Source organism: Calliphora vicina, chromosome 1, assembly GCF_958450345.1.
Source record: "Calliphora vicina chromosome 1, idCalVici1.1, whole genome shotgun sequence".
NCBI lineage: Eukaryota > Metazoa > Arthropoda > Insecta > Diptera > Calliphoridae > Calliphora > Calliphora vicina.
In genome coordinates, this window is record NC_088780.1 from 162,899,377 (window position 1) to 162,926,458 (window position 27,082).

Consider the following 27,082-nt stretch of genomic DNA (forward strand, 5'->3'; position numbering starts at 1 on the left):
TTACGATATACTCGTAAATGTTGTAGGGTACCACGAGGGGGGGTATACTTTAATTAACTTTCAAACAATTTATTAATTTATTTTAGTAGTTGTATATACATATTTAAAATATAATAACGCAATCTTTATAATACATGTGTAAATAAATACAATTAGTACTATAAATATTGCAAAAACGTACTTTTTTACCACAATTATCATTACTGCTGATATGCAAAGAAAGTGCTGTATTTTGCGCTCTTTGTGTTTGGGATCTCCACTACAATATGTATGTACATATGTACGCTTGTCGGTTGGTCGGTTGTTTGTTTTATTGTTGTCGTATTATAATAATTGAATTGAAGTAAATCAGACGTAGAACACACAACAATGTGTCTGATTCTTCTACACTTGTAGTACACCGAGTAAAAATAGCGAAATGAAAAAAATAAATTCTAATTGAAAATTAATTAATAAACAAGAGTTATTGAGCTAAAGCAAACATTTTAAACGTAAAGTTTGTCTGGAACGGTAATGTCTGTATAGCAGACAGCCAGGCCATTAAATTTAAACGATATTGTGTGTGTAATTTCTTTTTATTATTTTTTTTGCTTTGCAATTACCAAAAAAAAAAAAAGTGATGTAAAAGAAAGTATAAATTATTTAACCAAAAAAAAATACACTAAAACCTAATAAAGAAAAAAAAAATTAATGGTTGGTGGTTTAAAAATATTTTTTAGTTTAATATCTATATATCTACATATCTGTGTTAGTACATTCGCCGGTTGGTTTCTGGTTAAAAAGCAGTAAGAGAAGAGAACAAACTATCATGAATATGTACAATGTACATATTCATGTACATTGTACATACAAATAAAAACAACAAAAACAATTACATCTTCAGCTTGATTAACTTTCCTGCAAAAGAAAGAAGAAGAAGAAAACAAAAACTTAAAAGTTGCATAAATGTTGAGCAGTCATTGTTGTTGTTGTTTTATATTGTATGTGTGCAATTTACTGCAATACAGAAACAAAGTGTTAAAGAGTAATATAAATAAAAATAATGAAAACAACAAAAGACAAAACAAAACGTCTACAAAATGAAAACAAAACAAAAACATTTTGCCGATCATACGATATTTTTATATTTTTTGTTTTCATTTTAGTTTGTTCTACTACTGTGTTTTTTTTCTGTTCATTTTATTTATTTAATTTTTTTTATACGTTGTATTTAGTGAAATAAAACGCAAATGTATACAGAAAGTAGAATATAGTGGCGGTTGTCAGATTTTGGCGTCTTCCAACATACACTCAGTGGAATTCGTTTAAAATACAAGTTTTTATTTTCATTTGTTTGTTCTGTACCAATTCAGAACGTGTTTAAATAGTTGAGTCCTTTTAAGGATGTTGTTTAATTTGTAAGTTTATGTTCATGGTTCAGGATGGTTTGAGATTCTATGCAGAAGTTAGTTTAGTAAAGGTTTTGTTGTACATACCTACATACATATTATGTATATTTAAAATAAGATACTTGTAGGTATTTTCCTTTAAGCTTGTAATAAATGATATTTTTGTTGGAAACGATCTAAATATTTTTTTGACTGTTTCTTAGTGTTTTGAAAACGAGTTTTTAAATATTTTTGGGTGAAAAAATATTATTTTCAAGAAATCTGAATTTTTGGAAAAAAACACTTTATTCATTACACGGTATACCTATTTATGTATTGTAATTGTTGAAGATGCAAAATAAAAAATTTAAAAAAACAGTTTCAGTTGTAGTGATCAAAATTCTCGGAGACATATTAACCTATTTCGTACTAATACCTATAATAACAAAATTAAAGTGCGTCTTATTCTATTTTTTCAAGGTTGGCTACAGATTATAAGGTAACGATAATTACATTAATTTATGTATTTTACTAGTAATTGTTGGTACCTACCTAGAATTATTTCTGATTATACCATGGATTTAATAGGTAGTTTATTAAAAAATGGTTAAGAAACTGTTTGGACATTATTTTAATTGAATTTAAATAATATTTTAATAATAATATAAAGAAAAAAATTAATTTATTACACCTAGTTTTTGCAAAAAAATACTAGTTTTTTCACCCTTGACCTTCTATAAGGCTGGATAATTTAATATAAAATAGATTTCATTTTGAATAATAAACTTCACTTGTTTTTTAAACACCAAATAAACAACACTAATTTTATATATTTTTCGCATCGGTTTTAAAAGCGTTTTTATTGAAAAATAATATCGTTTAAAAATTTTGTGTTTTTTAAAAATTTCCTACAGAATATTTTTAATTATTGTTGAACTTGAGCTTAGTTTTTATCCGACGAATATTAAAGATCGCAAATTAAGATTAATAAAAATAATATTTTATTGAAAAGCCGAGTAATAGAGCTAGGTACATATAAAAAATAAGATAAATATTAAAAACACAAGTTGGTGAGTAATTTTTGATAAAACAAATTTTGTTGGTAAAAAAAAATCGGTTTAGAAATAGTAATCCTGATGTAGATAAAAAAAATAAGTCAAGAGTCGAGGTATTCGTGTTTTTTTACTCATATCTCTTTTCAAAATTTTAAAATTATTTTTGAGTAATTTTCATACATATATGGGGTATTTCATGTCAAGTGAATACATTTTTTAAAACCGATGTCTACCGATCGGGATGAAATTTGCACCAAGGTTAGTCCTATTGGAAAAAAATAAAAAAGACCCCATTTTGCAAAAATAGTCTAAAAAGTTTTTGATTTTGCAAAAAAAATTCAAAATTTTCGAAAGATTGAAGAAATATCTATCCAAACTATTTGGGACACATTTAGCTAAGAACAGTAGGTAAAAAGTTGGCCAAAATACCAAATTTTGACCCCCTCTAACTCAAAGAGTCTTTGACGAATCTTGTTGAAAAATTGTGTTTAAATTACTATCCAATATGGTTTAATACACAGCTAGGAACATTTCATAATTGAGAGCTTTTCTGAAAATGTTCAAGACAATTTTATTTACATATTTACTTTAACACAATTAGACAACTAATAATAGTAATAAAAAATATATTTTATGAAATTATCTGTCAGTTGTTGTAAAAATTAAAACATATTCATGGTCTATAAATCAATAAGAATATAGTAACAATTAAAATTTTCCTTTAACTAATAGAAAGTTTGTCATTTAAAAAAAAGCAATAGAATAAAATGAAATATTACACAGGAAACGCCTATTTCTAATAAAATATAGACTTGCAACTTATTGCGCATTTAAACGAATTGAACTGAGTGTATGTACATTTTATTTGCGGATTAACATTTCACACTTTTATGTTAAAAAAATAATTCCAGCAGCATCTCAATTTAATTCATTTTGATTTTCTGCAGTGATAACTATAACAACAAAACCACTATTTCTTATCAATAAATAAAAATAAAATAACGAATTACATATTAAAATAAATATAACAACAAAAACATTCCCTGCTTAAAATATTAGTTTAATCATCACTCAGGCAATGTCTGGCCAATAAAATGACCTTAACATTTGAAAACAAACATTTTATCAACATTTTACATTAAACCCTAAAAAACAACCACAAGAGAAATAACAACAACAATAAAACAAATCAATCATTACAAAAAAAAAAATAAAAAATTATATAAAACTTACTGAACAATAACAAAAAATGAATTAAATAGTTTATGGTACAAAGTGCATTACAAAAAACAACAACAACAATACAAATCATAAAGCAGCAGACATCAGCAGACGCACAGTTGCAGCATAACAACCGACAACAAAAACAATTGCTTCTTATCACTTCCTTTTTCAACATATATTCATTATTTTCTGGTTTCCTTTTTTCTCCCATTCTTGCTACCCTTATCGAACAAAGTTCATGTTTTAATATCCTTTATATTATTGTAAAAATAACCCGCCCCACCACTTCCTCTCCTCTACGTCAACGTCATGATAACAACAGTGTTTAATTTCCTACAGGGAGCTTTAGAATTCTCCCTGTTGGGTTGTGTTGAAGCCGCCTCGTTAGCGTTTCTACTTTATTTTCTTTATGCTAAAACCAGGTAAGATATTGAAAATTAATTATTACTAGGTATTTCTAAAATAGTTTTAAAAAGAAATTTAAGATTTTATGAATTGGATTATGTTTTTGGTAAAATTAAAAATTTAATCGAAATTTGGCTTATTTTATTAGTTTAACAATGGGTATACAATATTTAATTTCGCTTTTAATATTAAAATTCATGTAATTTATATTATTTGTCAAACCATAAACCAACGCGGTTTGTGTATAGTTTTTATGTCAAATCTCCAGTTTTCAGTTAAAATAAAAATACGAGGATTAGCATAAAAGTAATGGGAAATTCAAATGCTTTTTCACTATACTTATGATAACGGCTGACTTCATAAACGCATTTTGCAAAGCAACACTGCCATGTATAGTGTTCATAAACGCAATAGATTTTGTTTTGGCAATGTCGCAAGTTCATTATTGTATGGCAATGCTTGTCCATGCGCAGCATCTCTCAAATTTGGGAACTGTTTTTATTTATGATTCTTTACAAAACATTTATGCGTTCATGGATGTTACAAAGTATTGCTTTGCCTTGTAATTGCTTTGCAATTATATTCAATTAATAGGTTACAATCCAAAAGAATTCTTAAGAACTTTTTTTTGTTTTTTCATTAGTTACTTACATATGGGCAATTCCACGAGAATCGCTACCACGAATGAAAAATCAAAAACCCTTGAAACTTTTTTTAAGATGATTTGAATAGAAGAAAATAATAAAAGGTTACTATGTGAAAGTATTTAGATCATATTACAACATTTTATAGACAAACATATTAGTTTAAACTGATTATATTTAATTTTTTAATGTTTTAGGCTAAAATTGCGACGAAAACTAGGCTCCCAATTAGCTTGTAGTATGAAATGAATTTGACTCTGATTGTTTTTTTTGCTATTGTCAAATTGTTAATTGAAACCAAATGTATATTTTCTATTAATTTTTTTAGTTTTTTTATACACGTATTTACAGAATATATATTGTTTTATTATAAGAGAAAAATCTGTCACGTACGGTATGTCACGTACGATATTAAATGTTATTATAAAATCATCCAAAGATTGTTTTTATTTAAATATGACGGATTGTAAAGGAAAAATATTTCGTTTAGTGTAAGAAATTAAAAGAAAACTTAACGCCTCTCACGATTCGAATATTTTCGCATATTTCTACATGTACCTCAAAATGAGTTCCGTTTTATGTCACGTACGATAACCCTTATTTCGCTCAATATTTTGGACAACAATATTTCAAAAAGAAATTTTTATTATTTTAAAATATAGTAAGTACCCTCCGAATGGAACATGGAATTTCAAATTTGTAAATTTTTTTCAAATCTGTTTTTTTTTTAATTTTTTAGTAAAAAAAATTTTGTTTAAAAACTATTTTTCCAGATTTTGACCCATTGTAGGTCCAAATTACTATAGCCTTATATACATCGTTGTAATGGGCTTTGAAATATCTATCATTAGATATCCATATTGTCTATATTTATGACTTAGTAATCCATATATAGATAAATAAATAGGCCAAAAAGCGAAGTTGTCCAGTAACCGAGCCGGAAGAATTCCCGATATATTGAGGTATCAATCATGTTTGTAAATTATTTGGGGGCTAGGAAAGTTGATTTCAACATGGCTATCCAGAATATATGTATATACTTTGTGGGGTCGCAAATGAAAAATGTAGAAAATATACCTTTGCCACTCATGGTGAAGGGAATCTAATTAATTTAATTCTGAAAAAAACTAAAAAGTATGAACAAAACAATGGCCGTTTTACTGAATCTGTATTTTGTTGGATATCCCTATGATGAAATAATATTTTATTTACATAATTTGTTTGAGATTTGAATTAATAAAAATTTAATCATTCAAAGAATTTTGGAAATGGATTTACATATGTAACGAATGGCTGACATTTTTTAATTTCGAATTAAGATTTTAGTGAATTAAGCGTTCGGAATTGCCAAATATCAGCTATTCATTCAATAAATCCACACACAAAATCTAATTATTTGGCTTCATTCAAATACAATTCATTCATCGTTAAATTAATTCATATTAGAATTCATTTAACTTTTGTTAATTAAAATCTAATACATACAAATTGAATTAATCTTTTTTTTTCTTTATTCAATTTGTTTTAAATCATTTACAAATTGAATTACAAAAAATTAACGTAAGCCTATTGTAATAGATTTAACCCAGATATGCCGACTGTAGTACATGTAGTTCTTGTTTACAGGATACGTCACGTTTACCATTTTTTTTGTTCACATACTTAGTACTCACCAATACCTCATGGGAGATTTTGTGATCGCATTATATTTTGCTACTATTTTTGAGTTATCGAATTTTTAATTTGTGATATTTTCATAATGCCCATAATTAGTCATTATGGACATATCTCGTTTGTACGGAAAGTAAAAATTTTGTACATTTACAAGTGAATAAATACTATATTTTTTTAGAATTTATATTTATGAAGAGTAGCTTGATTGTTATATGCATGAATGTTTCATTATTGCGTTTTAGTTTTGTTGTTGTGACCCCAATGTCCTATATATAGGACATTGGGGTCACATTAAAAAAACACTTTTTTCAATAAATTTTTAAAAAAAAGTTTTTTATTTCTCATTTGCTTCCAAAATAATATAAAAGTACTTTTAAAATGATCAAGATCAAGCCTTCGGCATATCTGGGTTAAATTGAAGAACATTTTATTCATTAAATTTTTTCGAAATTAATTCGAAGCTCTGCTTGAAAAGTTTTCTTTTGCTGGTTTAAATGACTTATTTATTTGTGTTCTTTTCTGAAAAAATGTAGTTGGATAAGCGTATAACGTGTTATTTTCAAATAATTTTGCCCCAAAACCAAAAATATGCTACTTGTTTCACCCTAAATTTTGTCAAATGATTAGAAAGGCAACACTTTCTAACCAGCTGTTCTTGTTTGTTAGTTAGTTTGTGTTAATGAAATAGTTTTTGTATTTTTTGATTAAAAGCAATGATTTTTGTTCTTTTGTGATCGTTAAAAATGTAACATATCAAAATATGTTGGCAACAATTTGTGTCAGAAAAGAAAAGCTTTTGCATATTTTACAGAAAAAAAATTTGTTTGCTGAAACGTACATATTTCGCACGTATACTATAATTTCTTTAAAAATTTTACCCACAACCAGACATCGAAAAGTTGGTTCTTACGAATATTAAAGAAGATCTAACTATGTCCGTTCGTTATGTCTGTCTTGAAAGCAAATAATATTTTTTGTCATAACCATGATACAATCATTTTAGAAGGTAGAATCATTACAGAGAGTTTTCAATATTTACCCCTGCAACGTCAAACTGTGATTTTAATTGTTCACTTTTTTTAAGTTTTCGCGATATTTAATAGATTTAATACGTTTGTTTTGAAACGGTCACAAATTTATTTGACGAAATATAATAATACCCTTCACTTTCGTGAGAATTACATTCTGTTTGTAATTTCCACAATATAATTTTCCGACCCTATTGAGTATATATGTATATTCTGGATCCTTATAGATAGCGGTGTCGATTAAGCCATGTCCGTCTGTCTGTCTGTGTGTTGAAATCAACTTTCCGAATCCCCCAACTAACTTACATACCCGATTCATACATCAATAACTCCGGAATTCTTCCGGTTCGGTTACTATTTAAAATCGAGAAAATCGGTTCACAATTGGCTGAGATATAAGGAAAAAACCAGGACAACCTCGATTTTTGATCTATATCTGGATTACTAAGTCATTAATATACACAATATGGATGTCTAATGATAGATATTTCAAAGATCTTTGCATCTGCGTATATAAGACCATAGTAAGTTGACCTACAATGGGTCAAAATCGGAAGAAAAATTTTTAAACCCGAATTTTTTTTCATCAAAAGTTTTTTTCGCTAAATATTAAAAAAAAATTTAAATTTAAAAAAAAATTTTAATTTTACAAAAAAAAATTATAAAACAATTCGAAAAAAACTACTTTGGAAAAAAAATAATTTTTTTTACCTAAAAATATTTAAAATTTTTGTTTTGAAGTATAATTTGGTGAAGGGTATATAAGAATATACAGTGAGCCTCAAAAGTGAGTAAACAGCAGCGAATTTTTTGATTTTTTAAGATCATGAAAATCATTATAGTCCGACTTAAATCTATATTTTTCACAACCAAAGATATTATTCAAGCCAATCTCTATCAAACCGAAACTTTAAAATTTTAATCATGGATAAATTTTAGAATTTTCATTATCTTAAAAAATATCCAATAATTTTTGGTGTATACTCACTTTTGCGGCTCACTGTAGCTCTCTTACTTGTTTTTCTTTAACAATTTCCCAAAAAAAATTACAAAATGTTTTTTTTTCAACAAAATACATATTAATTTTCTTTTGTTTGACGTTACAAGAATTGTATAATTGAGAATGTATTTTCTACTGAGTCTACCTTATTTTGTTATGTCATGGTCATACATTTTTTTTTTACAAAATTTTATTTTGGAAAGTGTTAAACACGTTCATTGAAACAAAACAATTTATTACAATAAAATTAATTTAAACTTTTATTTTTGATCTTTCATATTTGTGCATATTTTCCTGATTTTTTGAGCTTTTTTGCTTGTAATTTTGCATATTTAAACTTAACTTGGTGATAACAAGTTAAAAAATAGATTAATAGATGTATTTAACTTGAAGCAACTAATGCGCAACTTTATTAATTGAAACTAAACAAATTTTGAATCAACATATTTCAATATATTTTTTCACAATTTTGCATACATTGACGTAAATAACTCTAATATGTACTTGAATATTTTTGTTTCAATTTATTATTTTTTTTGATTTTATTTGATTCAAATAATTATTTAAAAATCATTCTTAACTGCTGCCATAAAATTGAATATTTATTGTAATATATTTATGTATTTACTTTCAAAATGTAACAAAAGCCTGTTCATTTCATTGTTTAACTATGACGAATTTGAGCTTTTATTATTATTTTTTTGTTAGTTAATTTATTAAGCATTTTATTATGCACAATATAATACTTATAATTTGTTTTATTTTTGTATTTGTACTTGTATATAGTCCAGTTGTAAATCAAGTCCATTGCCCCTGTTTTTTTTATAGTGTTACAATAAAAAAATAAATTTTATTCTTGAAAAAAGCCACGAGCTATTTATAGAAGCAAATACTAGGCAAACATTTGGTTACTTTTTTAAAATTTGTATAATTTATGTATAATTTAAAGGTGTACCTATTAATTGACCTCTTTTTAATTGGAAAATAATTAAAATTAAGTAAATATTTACAAAAATATATACATATGCAAGAGAAAAAAAACTAATTAATTAAAAGTGAGGATTCATATGTTGGAAAACATCAAAAATTCAAGTACTTGAAAATTTTGTTGGAATTAAACTTGAAAAATATTTGAAGAAATTAAATATTTTTTAAACAAAAAACATATGGCTTGAATTTATGTTTCCTTTTTACTGGAGAATGCTGTTGAAATAAACTGTAATTATAGTCAATTACTTGACAATAATTCAAGGCTTGAATTACACTTGCTTTCAACTTGAATTCCAGTAAAAATTCTTTTGAACTGCCATCAAGTCTTTGATTTTCCGGCAATAAAACTAAACAGTGCAATTAATATTTAAAATAAAGTTTTACCATATCTCAAAAAGTAATTATAATTTCTTTTTTTAAATTTTACTTTGACTTTAGTTTCAGATTTGTTAACATTTCCCTCGAAGGTCGAAATGCATTCTGACTTTTAGTTTTTGTTCTGTCAGCTGTTTTGTGAGTGATGTCATAAATTTTAGCACGTGAAATTTTGTGTGTGTTTTTTTTTTTTAAATCAAAGTTTTACTAACTTTTAGTAGCCCGATCTGTTCGAAATATTTTTTTTATTTCTTTTGCATTAGTTTTTCAATAAAAATCGTATCATAATTATTGTTTTTTACACCTAAACCGGCAATAATACCCTGAGGTACTCTTCACCTTTTTGCACCTGGTTCCTAAGCTTAATTTGCAAATTAGTTTCTGATGGCTGTTCTGAGTTTATTGGATCATAATTACTCTAAAAAAAAATTATTCGACAACTTTTTTTTAGCTTTTTAAAGTTTGAGGGTTAGAGGGTTAAAGTACATTATTTCACAAATATTCGTGCTTAATAAAAAATGTTTTAATAATTTTTTTATTATATTAAACAATTTGAAATAATAATCTTTCTAATAATGTTGCTAAGTGTTGATTTATTTACATGTGAACGTAGAAATTATTAATCTGATTTTAATAAACATTTTATTGTTTTATTAGCTTTTAACGGTTTAATAATAATACAATTTTATTTCACAATTCATACACCATTTAAAAGAGTAAAAGTATTATATCATATACAGGTTGATAATACAATGGAAACTTTTTCAAATATTCAATTAATCCAACAAAAAAAAATTACAAAGTCCTTAGTATTATTTTAGTATTTTATTAAAATGTACTTTTACAGATAATGAATTTATTTTAGAAAATGGTAGTATATTAGAAAAGTTTCCGTTTGTTTCATCACATTAGGCCAAATATTAGTTTCGACTTAGCCTGGAAAACCAGGTTTCATTCAGGCTCTAGTTTTAACTGTCATTAGAAGATTTGTTTATGTTTTAGCAACTAGACAGATTAGCGTAGTTAATAGAAACTGACAGTTAAAATAATGATTAATGATATCATATTTTGAAATGGTGTAGTCATATACATATTATTTATAATTAATTAATTCAAATCATTATATTTATCGATACTTTATAATCGGCTGTTCAAATTAACTTAATCGTAGTACATATAATAAAAAGGAATTAAACAAAAACACAATGCAAGTACAAAATATAATTTAGTCACTTTTAAATTAAAGTACAAAGTTTACTAAGATTAAAATAAATCTACACAAGTGGTTAAATTTTCAAGAAAATAAAAAATCTAAAAAAAGTACTTCAACAAAAACAATGCAATTTTTAATAGGAATTGTTTGCGATTTATGTATGAGTCAAGAAAATATTGATTTGAAAATTCAAAACAACCCTTATCTTCAAGATAGCATGATAGAATGATTGCAAATGATTGGTTTCTTTATGCATGTCTTAAAACAGGTGTTGAAATTTCAAAGAAACACCACTATCTCCATTATCAAAGAGCATGCAAATCGGCCTTTTAAAGGTCATAGCGTGTGTATTCCAAAAATTGCCAAACAAATAGAACAGAAAGAACAAAACAAAATTATTCAAAACGCACCACCACTCAGCTTAGACGGTAGTCAAGTAGGGGCTAATGACATTTCACCCATTCAAATGTTATCGCACTAATAATTTAGATTAAAATTACGATTAGTGAACATTTTTGTTGAAATTTATTATCATTAGAAGTTTGTTTTTGTATATAAAGGGGCTTTAGTAATTGAGTGTTTTAAAAATTAAATTTAAATTATCTTTTTCCGATTAAATTTATTATATGCAGTAGTTATTCCAACATGGCCTAATTAGTATATTGAATCATAAAATTTTATTTAAATATTTTTATTTGTTTATTTGTTTATATCAAACGATTTATTGTATGTATTACTTTGTTGATTTTAAATCCATGAAATCAATATTAAAGTTCAAAAAACTTGTACTTAAAAAACGATTATATGGAGATTAGAGATTATTATTTGGCATTTGATAATAAACTTTTAATACATTTTATTCTTGCTTTTTATTTGCAAAAACCTTTTCTTTTATATTTACTGCTTATATTAATAGTTTTTGTTTTTAATATTTTTATCGTTTTAGAGCACCCGCCATAATTGCTGGTATTTTTCCTAATCTCAATTTGAACCTCAACTATTATAGGTCATCGTTGGTGAATGATTTTCTTATAACAATAAGAAGTGGTTCGAAAACTGTAAGTATATTTTTCTTTATAAAACATTTTATTTTAATTTCAGTTTTTTTTTACTTTAATACTTCATGCATATATGACAATTAGATAGATAACTGAGAGCCAAAAACCTAAGTATGTTGTCAAAAATGTATTACAGTATTAAAGGCAGTCCAATAACCGAACGCGGTAAACAAACTTTCCTCCGATAGATTAAGTCTAAAGTGCAGTACAAAATAAACGTTTAAAGTGAATACACTCTAGGTTACTTAGAGACACTAAAGTGGCAATTGACTTTACGCTAGGTTACATGGTGTGTCAGTATACTTAAATAAAATAAACTGTATGAGAATTATAGCAGTAAAATTTATTTAAAAGTAGATTACTTGAGATACTTTAGGGACAATTGACTTCACGCTAGACTACATGGGATGTAAAAAGTAGCCAATTGACGTCTCTCTGCACTACAAAGAGCTCTTATGTACGTGTCAAATGTTCCAAAATATATAAATTGGAGTCAGTCAAGTGATCAGACATTAGTGACAATTACTGTCTATAAGGGATACATTGACTACTTGCTTAACTGCTGGCTACAGTTAATGTCATACTCATAAATTAAATTGTTTTCATATAGTTTTTTTTTTACTAACACATTCTCACCATTTCAGTTTTTGACAACTGAGTTAGGTCTTTATATATATTTATCTATGGTTATTTTGAAATAATTTTTGAATAATTTTTATACAAAAATGTTCCTTTGGTTCCTTAAACTCAAATTTTATCAATAATAACTAAATATTATTGATAAAATTGAGTTTACGAATTTATTTTCAACCCTACTCAATACAGTTTTGTACTTTTAGGTTGAGGCAGGCATATGGCATATATGTATGTATGTCGGCTGATAATTGTTAAATGGAGCTATTTTATATAAAATTGTTCGCATTAATTTTTGATTTATTTAAATAGTAATATCACTAAACCAAATAATGAACTTTAAACACACGTTTGTTCTTTTACATATTTTAATTAAATTGTTTCTTTTAATTTATATGTGTTGTGTGATTTAATGCTTTAAAAAATTTAAAAAGGCACTGCTAGTCTAAAGTCGTAATATAATAAATAAAAACATATAAATGTATTTTGATTATGACTAGACGTTTCTTTAATCAGTTCAATATTTTATGGAATTAAAAATAGTTTTCTGTAAACAATCAGCTTTTCGGTTAAATTAGGTTTAAAAATATTTTTTTATATTTATTTTATATCAAAATATTATTTTAACAACACCATTTCCAATTGTATTTCAGAAATTTCAAATTGAATTCATTATAAAATTCTGTAATATGTATGTATATGAAAACTTCTGAAATATATGTAATTGGAATATTCTGAAATACAATTAGAAAATTCTAAGATGATTTTTCAAAATCATTAGCTATGACCTCTTGCCATATTTCTGGCAACATATGGATTCCGAACCAAAAGAACTGCTCATCTTTTAAGGATAAGAACGAATCAAACCAATTTCATATAATCTGTTCTGAAGTGATTAAATAAAAAATTTAAATATTTTTAGGTTAACAAAATTTCAAAATTTATTTGTGAACAAAAATGTTTTAGACCTTGAAAAATGAAGCTCCATCCGACTATTATTTGTTTCGATCGATGCAGAAAGCACTCTCTGGGTGCTTTCTGCATCGATCAATGCTCGCTTCATTTTTCAAGGTCTAAAACATTTTTGTTCACAAATAAATTTTGAAATTTTGTTAACCTAAAAATATTTAAATTTTTTATTTAATTTGGTGAAGGGTATATAATTTTCGGCACAGCTAATAGCTCTCTTACTTGTTAAATCTTAACTAGATTTCCTATTGGGTTTCTTTGTTATTGTTACCACTTGTCACAAAAAAAGACGCGTCATCTTTACATATGGCATCACTAAGTATTTTGTCTTTATTGTTTATTTTTGTTTTGATTTTGCATTTTGCGGTAAATTTTGCACGTTTTCTTTATCGCTGCATTTAGCTTCTCTGGCATATTAAAATTAGTTTTCGGAGAGCAAGCAAACAAACATCGTAATGGAAATGTGAACCTTTTGCTGGAAATTTAATAAAATAATAATTAATAAATTAAATTTTGAGTAGCTGCAACATAAAGCCAAGCATATTAATAGTGTGAAAAAAGGAAGAAGTGCATAAATAAAATACAACTAGTAAAAAGAATATGCTTGAGCAAGTTATACGTACCCGTGGATGGTTTGAGGTGTGTGTCGTTTCTTTTTTTTTCATTTATAGAAAGAATTTTTCGCAATATACATATAAAAGAATATATACATATATATGTACGCACATATATAAACAGATAAATAATTGTGTCTTCTTATGGCATAACTAAGTGCTAGTCGAGTCTTTTAATATGTAGATGATATGCACATACACATGTTACATCATAAACTAATGCGGTTATTAATTGTTATTTATTTTAGGAACCGAAACGGGAAAATGCATTGGCACATGGTATTGGTACACAAAATATGCTGGAATTGACACCACATTCCGGCCCGAAACCATACAATTCCATCTTTGATTGGGGTGTCTATTTCCCATATGTGGCTCAAGCTAAGCGCAGTAAAAAATTTCAATATCCACAGGTGTGTGGCATAATTAACAATCCTTTTAATAATTTAACTTATTTCAAATGATATTTGTATATTTCTAAAGGTGTCGTCGTTAGTACAAAAAGATCCAATACTACAAAGAGCAATTAAGCAGGCAGCTGAACAAATATTGCGCGAACAACAGTTACTCAAAGAGTGCTCGGAAAATGAAGATCTCAATGACAATAAAAAATCTAGTGCTGCTGGCACAAAGACGACTGAACGCGATGACAGCCAAGACTACCAACATATCATAAATCGTCAGGAACGAAGAGCCATAACAATACTAAAGGATATGCGTTCAACTCTCAATAACTTTTTGTTGGCTTTTACGTCTTGGTTGTTGTACAAACTCTTGCCCTGTTTTCTTTCCGGTGTGGTGACACACACCCAACAAATTGAAATGTTGAAAGCTGCCTCTGAGAAAGCTCCAGGCATACCGTTAATATTCTTGCCATTGCATCGCAGTCATTTGGATTATATAATGGTAACGTTTATTTTAACCAACAACGATATACGCAGTCCTCTGGTGGCCGCTGGCAATAACTTACAAATACCGATCTTTGGTGAATTATTACGAGGCCTGGGAGCCTTCTTCATCAAACGCAAAATTGATCCTGTGGTAGGCAAAAAGGATATACTGTATCGTGCTATATTACATCTTTATTTGCAACATGCTTTAAAATTGGGCCACAATGTGGAGTTCTTTATTGAGGGCGGTCGTACGCGTACGGGTAAACCTTGCATGCCCAAAGGTGGCATATTGTCGGTAATCGTAAATGCATTTATGGATCGTAGTATTCCGGATGCATTATTGGTGCCGGTATCTGTGAACTATGAGAAAATTGTCGATGGTAATTTTGTGCGCGAACAAAAAGGCGAAAAGAAGGTGCCAGAATCGTTTGGAAATGCCATAGCGGGCATATGGAAGGTAAATTGAATTCAACTACTTATTTATGATAAAAAGATTTATGTATTAAAAATAACGATCGTGAATAGATTTATAAAGTGATAAATTTTATACAATTACATACATATTTTAGAAGTTTCAAATTGAATTTCAAAAATGTTTCAGAATTGTCTAATTGTATCTCAGGATATTCCAATTATATCAGAACTTTGTATTTCTATTAGAAATTTCTGAAATTCAATTGGAAATGTAGATCGATCTTATAAAACAAAGTTTACCCAAAAAATCTTAAATATTTTTCTACTAAACTCTTATAGGCCCTCAACTCCAAATACGGTTTAATGCGTATCGATTTCAATGAACCATACTCCATCAAAGAGTTAGTACAATCGTACAATAAAATTGCCAAAGAAGACGGCACATTAAAGATCTATAAACCATCGGCACGCACCCTACAACATAACCAATCTACCTCTTCTCTTTACGGCACCGATGTCGTGTGTGAAGAACATCGCAACCTTATTGACAGTATTTCACGACAAGTTGTTTTCGATTGTGCTGCCGCTACCTCAGTGATGTCTACCAATGCTTTAGCATTTTTACTATTAACACGCTATCGCAACGGAGCCACACCGCATGAAATTGCCAAAGGTCTAGATGATTTGCGTAGCACATTAAAGGGACGCAAAGATATGGGTTTCTCTGGTGACTCTGTACACATAATTAATTACGCCACAGATTTATTGGGTGAAAATATGGTACAAAGAGGTAAAAATGATATTGGTGAAGTGATTATACGCGCCAAGGGCAATATTGAGAGTTATATTGAGTTGGCCTATTATTCGAATATGCTAACACCACACTTTGCGCTGCAGTCTATTGTATTGACTACGTTCCATGCTTTATTGCCCAAGAAATCACAAGTCAATGAGGAGAATTTAAATAAGGTATTGAATTGTTTTTATTTTGTTTTTTATTTTTTAGTTTCTATAAAAATATTATTAACTTTTTAGAATGGACCTGGCGTATCGCGCAAAAAATTAATAGACAATGCTTTAGAGAACTGTGAAGTTTATCGTTATGAATATATTCTTAACAAACCTACACAAAATCTGGAAAATATGCTCGAAACGGCCTTAGACGAATTATTAATGCAGAATTTAGTTAAACCGGCACAGGTAAGTTATCTTTGTAATAAGAGAAAACTGAATGAAACAAGTTGTTTCCACAAAAGAAACCTTTTAATAAATAGAAAAGGATTTCACAAAAAAGCATTTTTAAAATTTTTAAACACTTTCAGATTGATGAACAAACCGAAGGTACTTTGGAAACACGCCGTATGGCTCGTGCTATTGCTACTTATATAGAAAGTAACGATATGGACGATGACTACGAAGATGAGAACGAAGTCTTGGTTAATAATTACGCCAATGTAGAACAAGAGGAACCTGATTTATTCTTAAATAACGATACAATAGTGCAACAAAAGGCTTTATGTGAAGTTTTGGCACCCTTTGCTCAAACATATCTTTGTGTGACCGAATCCTTATTCATACTATATAAGAACTCTATGTTAGAAACAGACTTTATTAAATTTGTCATGAAAGAATTGACCAACAAAGTAAACACACACAAATGTCCTTATGGTAAGTGTTATTTTTGTTCATATATACTACATTTTTCACAAACATTTTAATAAAAAAAACTATTATTTCTAGCCGAAAGCATATCAACTGATTCTGTAAGGAATTGTTTAAAAGTTCTCGAAAAATGGTATGTGATTGAGATAAGCAACCAGTGTGGTTTACGTCTTCTGGCCTTGGGTACACTGTACGAAACCTCTCGTGATTCTTTGAAAAATATTGTACAACGTATAACAAATATTGTGCCACTGTATAATAATGGTTACTTTTAAGTCCTACCAATGATTTTATTTTAAAATCATTTTCCTTTTTTGTTCTTGAGTTCACTTTTTTTTTTTTCTTCAATTACATTTTTAAGAGGCATACAAAACCACTGTGTAAATTGTTTCTTTCAACTTTCATTGCATTACGTTTATTTTTCGATTTTTCTCATTTATATACATTCATTCTTTCATTTATTATTATTTTTTATAATAATTTAAGTGCTGTTTAAAACAGTTTATTTAGGAATTACATAATTTTATAAATGCCAAAGTTCAATTTATTCTAAAAAAAAAAAATTTTGTATGCAAAACATTTATGATCAAAATCATTACATTACATAACATCGTTGACATTAATATGAAAGATGTGGAGTTTTGTATACATATTTATATTTTCTTAGTCCAACAATAATGAAATTTTTTCTGACTGAAATGCTTTTTTTTATATAGATTTATATATGTTTAATAAATCTTATAAAGATTTAAGTAAAGAAATACTCTACAACTTAGATATTTTGTATAAATATATGAATAATAAAAAAAATTACAAAAAACCAACTATTTCGAAACTATTTTGAAAACAAAAATGTGTTTTTCTTTTATTAAATGTATAATAACCGAAGTATAATATAATAACTGTTTTAAATAATTCCACTTTCAGTTGGAATTGATATTTCTTTGTAAATATTTGTTTTTCTAAAATTTCTAATCTTTTTCTGTAACAAAAACTTCACTTTTGTTTTAATATAAAAAAAGATGTAATATGTATAATTAAAATAAACTACACGAAATCTGAAGAACCAAAAACGAAATCGATCGGAATTGAAACCATTCCGAACAAAATGTGTGACAGGCCTGATAGTCTGGATCGTTATATGCCTGTCTGTTGAAATCAACTTTCCGAAGCCCAATATAACTTATGGGTCGATTATGGATGGCAACCGTACTTCAGTAGCGCTGCCAGAGCGCAGCCACAAATTTCTGGTGGCCACTTTGGCAACATAAATGATAGCTACGTTGTCATCCCTAATCGATACAATGGGTCAAAATCTGGAAAAATATTTTTTACCCTGAATTTTTTTTCCAACAAAATTTATAAGAAAAATATTTTCCATACATTTTTTTTCGCTAATAAATTAAAAAAAAATTTAAATTTTATTTTAAAGTATAATGAAGGGTATACAAGATTCAACACAATCGAATATATTTGTTTTTTTTTCAAATCGTTTCGTTTTCGAAATTGATTTCGATTACAGTCCTGTATTATTCACTTTCTGCAGTAGTTTTTTTTAGAAAAACGCTCCAGTAAAAGAAAATAAATATCAATAAAATGCAAAAAAGTTTCACTCAAGTTCAATAATAAATTCATCTGTTACATGGGATCTTCTAAAGATTTAATTTTGTAATCTTAATTTTTCGCCCCTGTATAGAGGGATAATCTTGGCAGTAGCATTCAACTGTCTGTCACTTTAAGACATTCCAATAAAACAAAAGTATGTATTACCAAAATTTTAATTTGTATTTTGCAAAAATATATTTGTTTTTTTTTATATTGACATCTGTAGACTTACTAAAACAAAAATGAAAAATGAATATAGAGGACAGTGATAGACATAAAGAGGGAGAAAGGGATAGAGAATGAGCCACACTTAATTGTTTTATTTTTAAATATTTTTTTTTGGAATAATCAAACGACCATCAAATACTTGTATATCCTGCAATCATCTCTATAACTATGTCATATAGTAAGTTTGAATATATATAATATAAATAATAAACATATAAATTCTCTTATTTCAACTAGATAAAGTTAAAATGATGTGTGGTGCTTGTTAATCTAAACCATTTTCTACAGCTAAATCTTTTTATATTGAAAACAAAAAACATACAAATAAACTGTTGGCTGTAACAGGAGTATATAGAAATTAACAAAATATGGTTATAATAATAATAATAATCTGTGCTTAAATAAAAGTTTAAGTATAATTAATTATATATATTTTTTTTAAACAAAATTTCGAAAGGTAAATAAAAAATAAAGTAAATATGCGTGCAGTTTTTTTTTCAGAGAAATTTAAATTAAATAATGAAATTATATGAATATAAAAATACATTTGTATACAAATAAAAATATTTATCATCATTTACAGTTTACAAAAGGTGAATTTTAAATGCTTGTTAACAAAATACATCAGGTGATTCCAGGAGTCGGCTGGTGGAGGCCTCCTCATTTGCTTCAAATTCTTCTTTTATTTCTACGCTACTTGTAGTGGTTGTTGTATTGGCCTTAGCTTCAAGTAGTGCGGAAACTGTAGCTGCTGCTGCCATTTTTTTGGTCTTAATTTTCGATTTTACATTTAATTTTAGCTTTGTTCCCAGTTTATTTTTGTGTCCTCCATTAAGCAGCCTTTTAACAGATTTGTTTTTTGTTTTTGATTTATTTTTAGTTCCATTTACGGCAGTGGGTTGCTTTAAAATAAATTGTTAAAATGTTGTTACATTATGTATGCATAAAACAGCTTTCTCTTCAAAATAAAAGAACTGTTTGTAAATAGTATTTGCTATTAACAAACAGCTGAATTTGTCCTACATGATTGATACAATCCTCAAATAAAGAAATCTGAACAATTTCCTTTTTTATCTAAATTTTTTATTAAAGAATATTTATTTACATTAAAATAGATAAATGTTTTTGTTTTACAACATTTATGATTTGTCACGCGACAAATTTTTCCGTCTTGTTTGTAATACGTATTAGTCAAGTAAATTTAACTCAAAATTTCATAAACTACAACAGAAAACTTCGTATTCGTACGTAATTTTGTAGTTACAGTATTTCTATGTTGCTATTTAAGTTTTCGGCAAGTTACAACTTTCAACAATTAAGCCTTATATTAGTTTTCACTTCAAAATCGTACTTACTTTAACCGTTTCAATATCCTTAATCTTGGCTCCAATTTGTCCTGCACACTTTTTGGCTCCACAGAAACAGGTCTTCTTTTCATTGCCCAACAAATCATCCCAGTGATAATTGAAAGTTAATTCAGTATTCTAAATAAAAGACAATTTAATTATTTTATTTAAATCAACACAAAATGTTTAACCGCGCTGCCTACCTCTGGTATGTCTTTAATTGCAAATAGACCCACACGATTCAGGGAGTTAACCGACCACTTTTGGGTTTCACAATTGGGATCACATGAATGATTCATAAATCTCGCCAAGTTACCCTTGGGACCTGCATCGATTATATAGTCCTTTTCCACCGAAAGAAAATAGAAATTTTCATCTCGATCACGTGATTTTTGTTGCATACGTGCCTGAAACTCATCGTCATTTATTACCTCGCCCACGTACTCAATAATAAAGGTGCCCGCTTTTATGGGTTCACGAGATACCAAGCCGAAGCCTCTTTCTTTCATATACACGACATCTAAACGCGGTGATATACGTGATTCGAACATTTGATTTTCACAACGTTCTCCAGCTGGACAAAGCTTGGGATTGCACTCGTGATATAGGACACGATTTAAGCAATTTGTATCGGGTCCACAGGGATTCTCCTCACGAGGATCACACTCGCACTTGCTAACACTTTCAATGTCGACGTGCAGCCTAACGGGTGGCACCGCACGATTGGCCTTAATGCGTACATAAGGTTGGGGATGTAATTTCTCTTTGTTCTCATTTGAATTACGTTGTTCCATTTTTTTTGCTTTGATAATCTCATAGACTTCTTTGGCCTCCTCGACGCCTTTATTGTAGCTTACATCCAAACCTGGGAAAAATACGAAAGATTTAAAAAATTATTCATTGCTTTCGAATCGAATGACTAATATCTCCATTGGGCTGGCACCAATTTGCTGAAAAGCTGTAACACTTACTTGACTTTGATCTGGGCGGTTCCGAACTATCACCTTCCAGATACAAATACACCCGGCGCCTTGAAATCCAACCATGATCGTGTGTACCAAAAAATCTCACCACAAAATCTGACGGATTGTGTGTCTTGCGGGCTATGTTTTTCGGTATTTCTGTGGGAGGCAATATAATAGCAGGCCACCAGCGGAAGCTGTTAAACTTTGCCCACACCATTTCACCATACAGTGGCATACGTCCCGATTCACACTCCTCGCATATGTAGCCCTCATTGGCATCAATGGGTATTTTCAGACACTGAGTATGAACCGCAGTAGGACAAGTTTCGCAGCACATCACTTGACCACCACCAACACATATGAAACACCAATTAACATTGACTGTCATGTCGTGCTTTTGGCTCGTATGACGCGGGCAAATGATGTGGGCAGCTGTAAGTATCTGAGAGCCGGCTGGTATGCAAGTCGAGTCGGTGTGAAACGTCGCAGGACATTTAACACATTTTGTTAGTTTGGCATTACTCAAATGCTGGAACTTTCCCTTGGGATCATCGGAGACACAGGTGTGACAGACGTGCGACGGACAACGGAAGGATTCTATGTGATTTTTCGATATTGTAATCTTGGCTTGAGGCCAATATTTACAGCAAGCCGGATGAAAAGCCCGATCGCATTGGGCCATACTACACTTGACCAAAGGATCTTCGTCCTTTTTCGATTCGGTGCATTGGCAAACCATGCATTTTGTGGGCTCATTATTCCTGCACTCTTTGCAAATGACCTCGGCTACAGGTACTTCCGAGTCTCCAGTCACATGAGCTACGGTACCTACTTCGGTCAGACTGGTAATAGAAGAGCTGTGACTGCCATTTAAAGTATCGTTGATGGCTTTTGCGCCATTAAGCGTTTTTTGGCCACGTCGTCCTTTGCCACCTAGACTGAAATCTTTATATAGACACTCATTATGCAGCCAATAACTACAATTTTTAGCACATCTTCTTAGATTTCCACCTGGTGTAAAGCAATATTTGCATACCGGATCACGGTTCATGCCTTTGAAAAGATATTTTCTATCCAATTCGAAAATATCATCGATGACCTCTAGCATAGGTCGATTTAATGGCTTTTTAACAGTTGGTGTATCTTTTGTTAAGGGCTTTGGTGTCATAGATCTTTCGGGCGTTACCTCGGGGGTTTGATGGGCCATTAAAGATTTTCTTACCATTAAGGTTTTCAAACGTGAAGACAAACGCTTAACAGAGCCCTCGCCAGCTGTTGGACCACCAGCATTAGTTATCGCTAATGTAGACGACATATCTGTTTCCGTTAATGATACTCGTAGTTTACGCTCCATTTGGCGGCGGCTTAATTGCTTAAGTGCCCAAATATTACGTACTGCCACTACTAGACTCTTTTCCAATTTCTCATTCTGATTTTGTTCCATAACGAAATCTTTCATAACTGCATAAAATTTCCTAAATTCAAGACCATTGAAAATTTCCAAATCTTTTAGGAAATTCGAATTAGAGCTGGTGGACGCGACCGAATTAGTTTGACTTAAATTGAGGTCTGTTGTGCGGGTAGCATTCTCTTCAGTTTTAGCTTCATGAGATGTTGTTGCGGCCAATTCTTGTTCCGCACTCAATTTTCGTCGTTTCGTTGCCACTGGCTTAATGGGTGAATAGGCCGGACTATATGGCGATACAGAACGTTCACGTTTCTGCTTTACCACTGCTGGCACCGGTAAACTATTGATATTATCATTTGAACCATAAAAGCTCTCTATGTCGGAGTTAGGTGCACTATTTACCGATATGTACATAGATTTCCGACGCTGTTTTTCAAGTTTATGAAAGGCTCTGTAAAATTGGGGTTTAATTAAAAGAATTGTATTAAAAACATGTGAGGTTTCTCAAAAGCTATGTATATGGAAAAACAAGTAAGAAAGAGTAAATGAGCAAAAACAGTATTCTTTAAAAATTTAAATTTATTTTCGAGGTAGTCTCACATTTGGCGAATGAGCACAATACTGTAGCAATTTTAAGTAGCGCTTTATGTCATTATTTGAGAAATACATTTGTTTTTTCTTTGAAATTTCCACACAGATGTTGGATGAAAATCTACGATAGATTATGATTTGTACTTTGTACACAAGATTATATAAACAGCAAGCAGGCGGTCCGACACCTTTAACTCGACTCAGAAAGTGAATTTAAGTCGATCGGTATAATTTAACTAATATATTTGTTCGTTACAAACATCAGTACAAATTCATAATACTCTCCCCACTGTGGTGGTGTAGGGTATAATAAATAATAGTTTCTTAAAACTATGGTCTTACAGAATAAATTTTTTTACGAAAAAAAAAAAAATAATAATACTCACTTTGATTTCTCAAAAATTTCATAAAATTTCTCCAATCGATCAGCATATGCCACCTCATTCACAATATTGGCCTCATTTACAGCCTCATACCAAACGGATTCTTTTCGCTTTATCGGTACATACAATCTATATTTTGCACTTTTAGAGCCATACTTTTGTCGAACCTCATCAATACGTTCCTGATAGTTTTCTATGCCAATATAGGGCATGAGATTTTCCCGTTTAACCCAATTGCGTCGACCATTGTCGGCAAAGAAACGAACATGTACTAGAACAGTTTGATCGCCAGTACGACCAACTTCTTCAGTGGTAATAGTTTTGCCATCGGGATCTGGACAGACCATACAAGGCCAATAGCAATAGTTGTATATTTGACCCCAAAACAAATCGCCCGTAGAAAATGACATCCAGGAGCCTTCATTAATTATGGACGATCCCTTAGCACTGTCCATACTAACAGCTGAGGGAGAATTTGCTGAGGCCGAGGCATCCACCGCAAATTCGTTGGTACTCTCAGTTTCCACAGATTCCAATTCAATTTTAACCTGAAGCTTTTCGTTTTGTTCGTCCGTTTCGAGAGATTCTATAACAGATTCGTTAGTGGGTAATTGGGACTTTGTGGTTTCCATTTTATCTTCTATGTTTTCCTCCAAGCTAGGTTTATCTATATCTGCTTCTGTTTGCATGTTCTCTTTATTTTCCGCTTCTTTTGCAGTTGATTCTATTTCTGTTTCATCTTTTGCCAAGGAAGTATTAGATTCCTGTGTATTCGTGTTAGTTTCATCTTCATCATCCGAACTCTCATCAGTTATTAGATTTTCGACATTTTGATCTACATGTGATTCTACTTCTGCTTCCTCGAGCTGGTCTTGCTCTTCATTTTTATTTAATTGATGTTCGCTTATGTCCGACTCATTTTGCTCGATATTTTCATTATTCTCTTCTTCTTCTTCAACTTCCTCTGCTTCTTCTTCTAGAACTTCATCTCCATCTAACTCATTTGCTATAGCAATAATACTAGATACAGAAACAATGTCCTCATTTTCATTTTCTTCATTATCTTCAATTGTTTTTTTGCTGTTACCACTAGATATAGAAACATTTTCATCACAACCCTTTTCGGATTCTGTTGACTCATCACAGTTATCAAGCCCTTTAACACCTAACTCCAACTCATCTTTCTCACTATCAATGGATTTGTCTTTCTTATTCACATCATCATGGTCGTCTAAAGGTAAATTGTTATTGTTTTCCATTACGGCACCATTTTTTATTAACAATTTATCAATGGGACTAACAAATTCTTTTCTTTTTGTAGTACTACTATCAGGCGTATGGTGAGAATCTTTATTTCTAGGTGTGCGTCGTACAAAGCCAACTGTTGAGTCGTTATTTGGTGTAAATGTACCAAATGTCACATCGGCCTCTTTATCAATTGGAGAATCAGCGTTGTGGCTGCTGTTGTTGTGGCGTCTTCTCAGACTTCGGGTTCTTTCCTCTTTACTGTTGTTCAATTGATTGGGTGTTGTTGTAAAACCAATATACTTGGGACTTAGATTTGAGTGAAGATTAGCTAATGGGTCTTTTTTCCCTAACAAAATCAAATATACAAAATAAATATATAAAATACAACTTACAGTTTAAAAATAAAAATTTGATTTTATAATCTAAACTTACTTCTAGGCGTTGATGAATTTATGTTTGCTGTAGTGGCATGTACTTTAGCATCTATTGAAGTATTGCTTTTTGTGACTTCATCTTTTATCGAAGAGTCCGCATCATTTTGAACTGCACTGGTATTATTTACATTTTCCTGATCTTTAGAATCATTTAGTTTTGTTGTAATACTTCTATTGCTGTTGTCGTTTCTAATACGTCTGGTGGATCGACTAAAATTTTCTGTTCCACCGCCAAGAGTTTCCATGGCTGAACAAGTTGATTTTTGTTGGTTTTTATATATTGAGTAAAGCGTGTCTGTTGTATGAGAAAGTTTTTTCTTCTTCTTTTTGTTATGCTGCCTTTTTATGAAAATATTTGTATGTATTCACTATCACTCCGAGAAATTATCATAATTTTGCTGATTTTTAACACAATTTAACAAAATTTTTATTTAAAATTATATCATTAAAGGATTATTATTATTTTTTCGCGTTCAACGCCACTTTTACAATAATATCTATGAGCATTTGGCAATAATGCCGCGCCAAAATCTGACAGATATACTTCCCACCAGAGAACAAAGCCGATGTAAAATTATAGGCGGCGGCATGTGAAGAAAGTAACGGCGACGGCTTAAATGTTGGCTTATATTTCAGTATTTTTAAAGTCGGATTTACAATGTTAAGCCTCGATTAAATTGTGTCACAAGTAATATGATCTGTAAAAATTATGTGTTAAAGAGTACGAATGGGATAGATCAAGCCATATTAATTTAATGGGTGGCAAAAACCGAAATGAAAAATTAAAAAAATTATATTAAAACTTGAAATAGTATGGATGTTTGAATGGTGGTGGATTAAGTTATTTATGTAAAAACTAAGTATTTTTTTCAATAATAATAGAATAGGATCAGATCATATTGAAATATAAAACCAGTTTTTGACATAAGCTAAGGCCAAAAAGGCGACAAAAAGTAATTAGCTGTTTGACTGACTCCATACTATTAATATGAGGGTTGCGGGTTCGATTCCCTTCAGAGACTCTGGGTGTACCTGCAGACAAGCAAATCGCTTAACAGTTTGTTTTCAAAAAAAAAAAAATCTCCTTTATAATGATAATCTACAAAATTTCACTTCAAATCTAGCGATTTTGAAACAAATTCAGCGTTTTTTAGATATTTTTGGTTATTGTTGAGGATGCAGAGTATCCAGCATGGTTGAATTTTTTACGAATCAAAATTTAAGTTTGAAAAATTTTGATAATCCTATTAGGAAATTAAAATTTAGTTATAAAATTAAAATGTTGTTATATATAATGAATTATAAATGGTGTTATCAATTTAATCATTAAATCAATTTATTTCGAGAACTGCTTTACTGAATGTCGTTGTGGCCGTACAAGCACGGATGATGCCGATCGTTCTGGACACCCAATTGAGGTCTATGCACGCGAAACAATTTAAAAAATCACGATATGGTGTTGGACGATCGGATATTGAAAGTGCGAGAGATTGTCGAAGCTCGGTGTTTTAAATTTCGAATGATCACTTGGGAATGATAAAGCTTTCCGAAAGATGAATACCGCGTTTTTTCAAAATCGAGCATATAAGGGTACACACATGACAACAATCCATTAATTAGGCTAGGAAATGCTTATGCTTCATCTTAAGCCTAATT

The 27,082-nt window shown here is 29.7% G+C and overlaps 2 protein-coding genes across 3 annotated transcripts; one reads left to right on the forward strand and one right to left on the reverse strand.

Annotated features, from left to right (window-relative positions):
• Positions 1-309: 309 nt before the first annotated feature.
• mino (glycerol-3-phosphate acyltransferase mino) lies at positions 310-18,071 on the forward strand. Of its 2 annotated transcripts, none has more exons than XM_065516483.1 (9): positions 310-693; positions 3,370-4,068; positions 11,922-12,033; positions 14,498-14,662; positions 14,733-15,599; positions 15,896-16,525; positions 16,592-16,756; positions 16,879-17,224; positions 17,297-18,071. In XM_065516483.1, exons 2-9 carry the CDS (start codon positions 3,956-3,958, stop codon positions 17,491-17,493), a joined length of 2,595 nt encoding a protein of 864 aa, XP_065372555.1. In that variant the 5' UTR covers positions 310-693; positions 3,370-3,955; the 3' UTR covers positions 17,494-18,071. The 2 variants fall into 2 exon arrangements, with proteins under 2 accessions (XP_065372555.1, XP_065372556.1); XM_065516484.1 differs by having other exon boundaries at positions 3,482-4,068.
• Positions 18,072-18,993: 922 nt separating this feature from the next.
• Positions 18,994-25,970, reverse strand: NSD (Nuclear receptor binding SET domain protein). Its single transcript, XM_065516485.1, has 6 exons — positions 25,425-25,970; positions 23,748-25,338; positions 21,369-23,221; positions 20,601-21,262; positions 20,407-20,535; positions 18,994-19,953 (listed from the first exon to the last, which is right to left on the reverse strand). Exons 1-6 carry the CDS (start codon positions 25,669-25,671, stop codon positions 19,663-19,665), a joined length of 4,773 nt encoding a protein of 1,590 aa, XP_065372557.1. The 5' UTR covers positions 25,672-25,970; the 3' UTR covers positions 18,994-19,662.
• Positions 25,971-27,082: the final 1,112 nt, after the last annotated feature.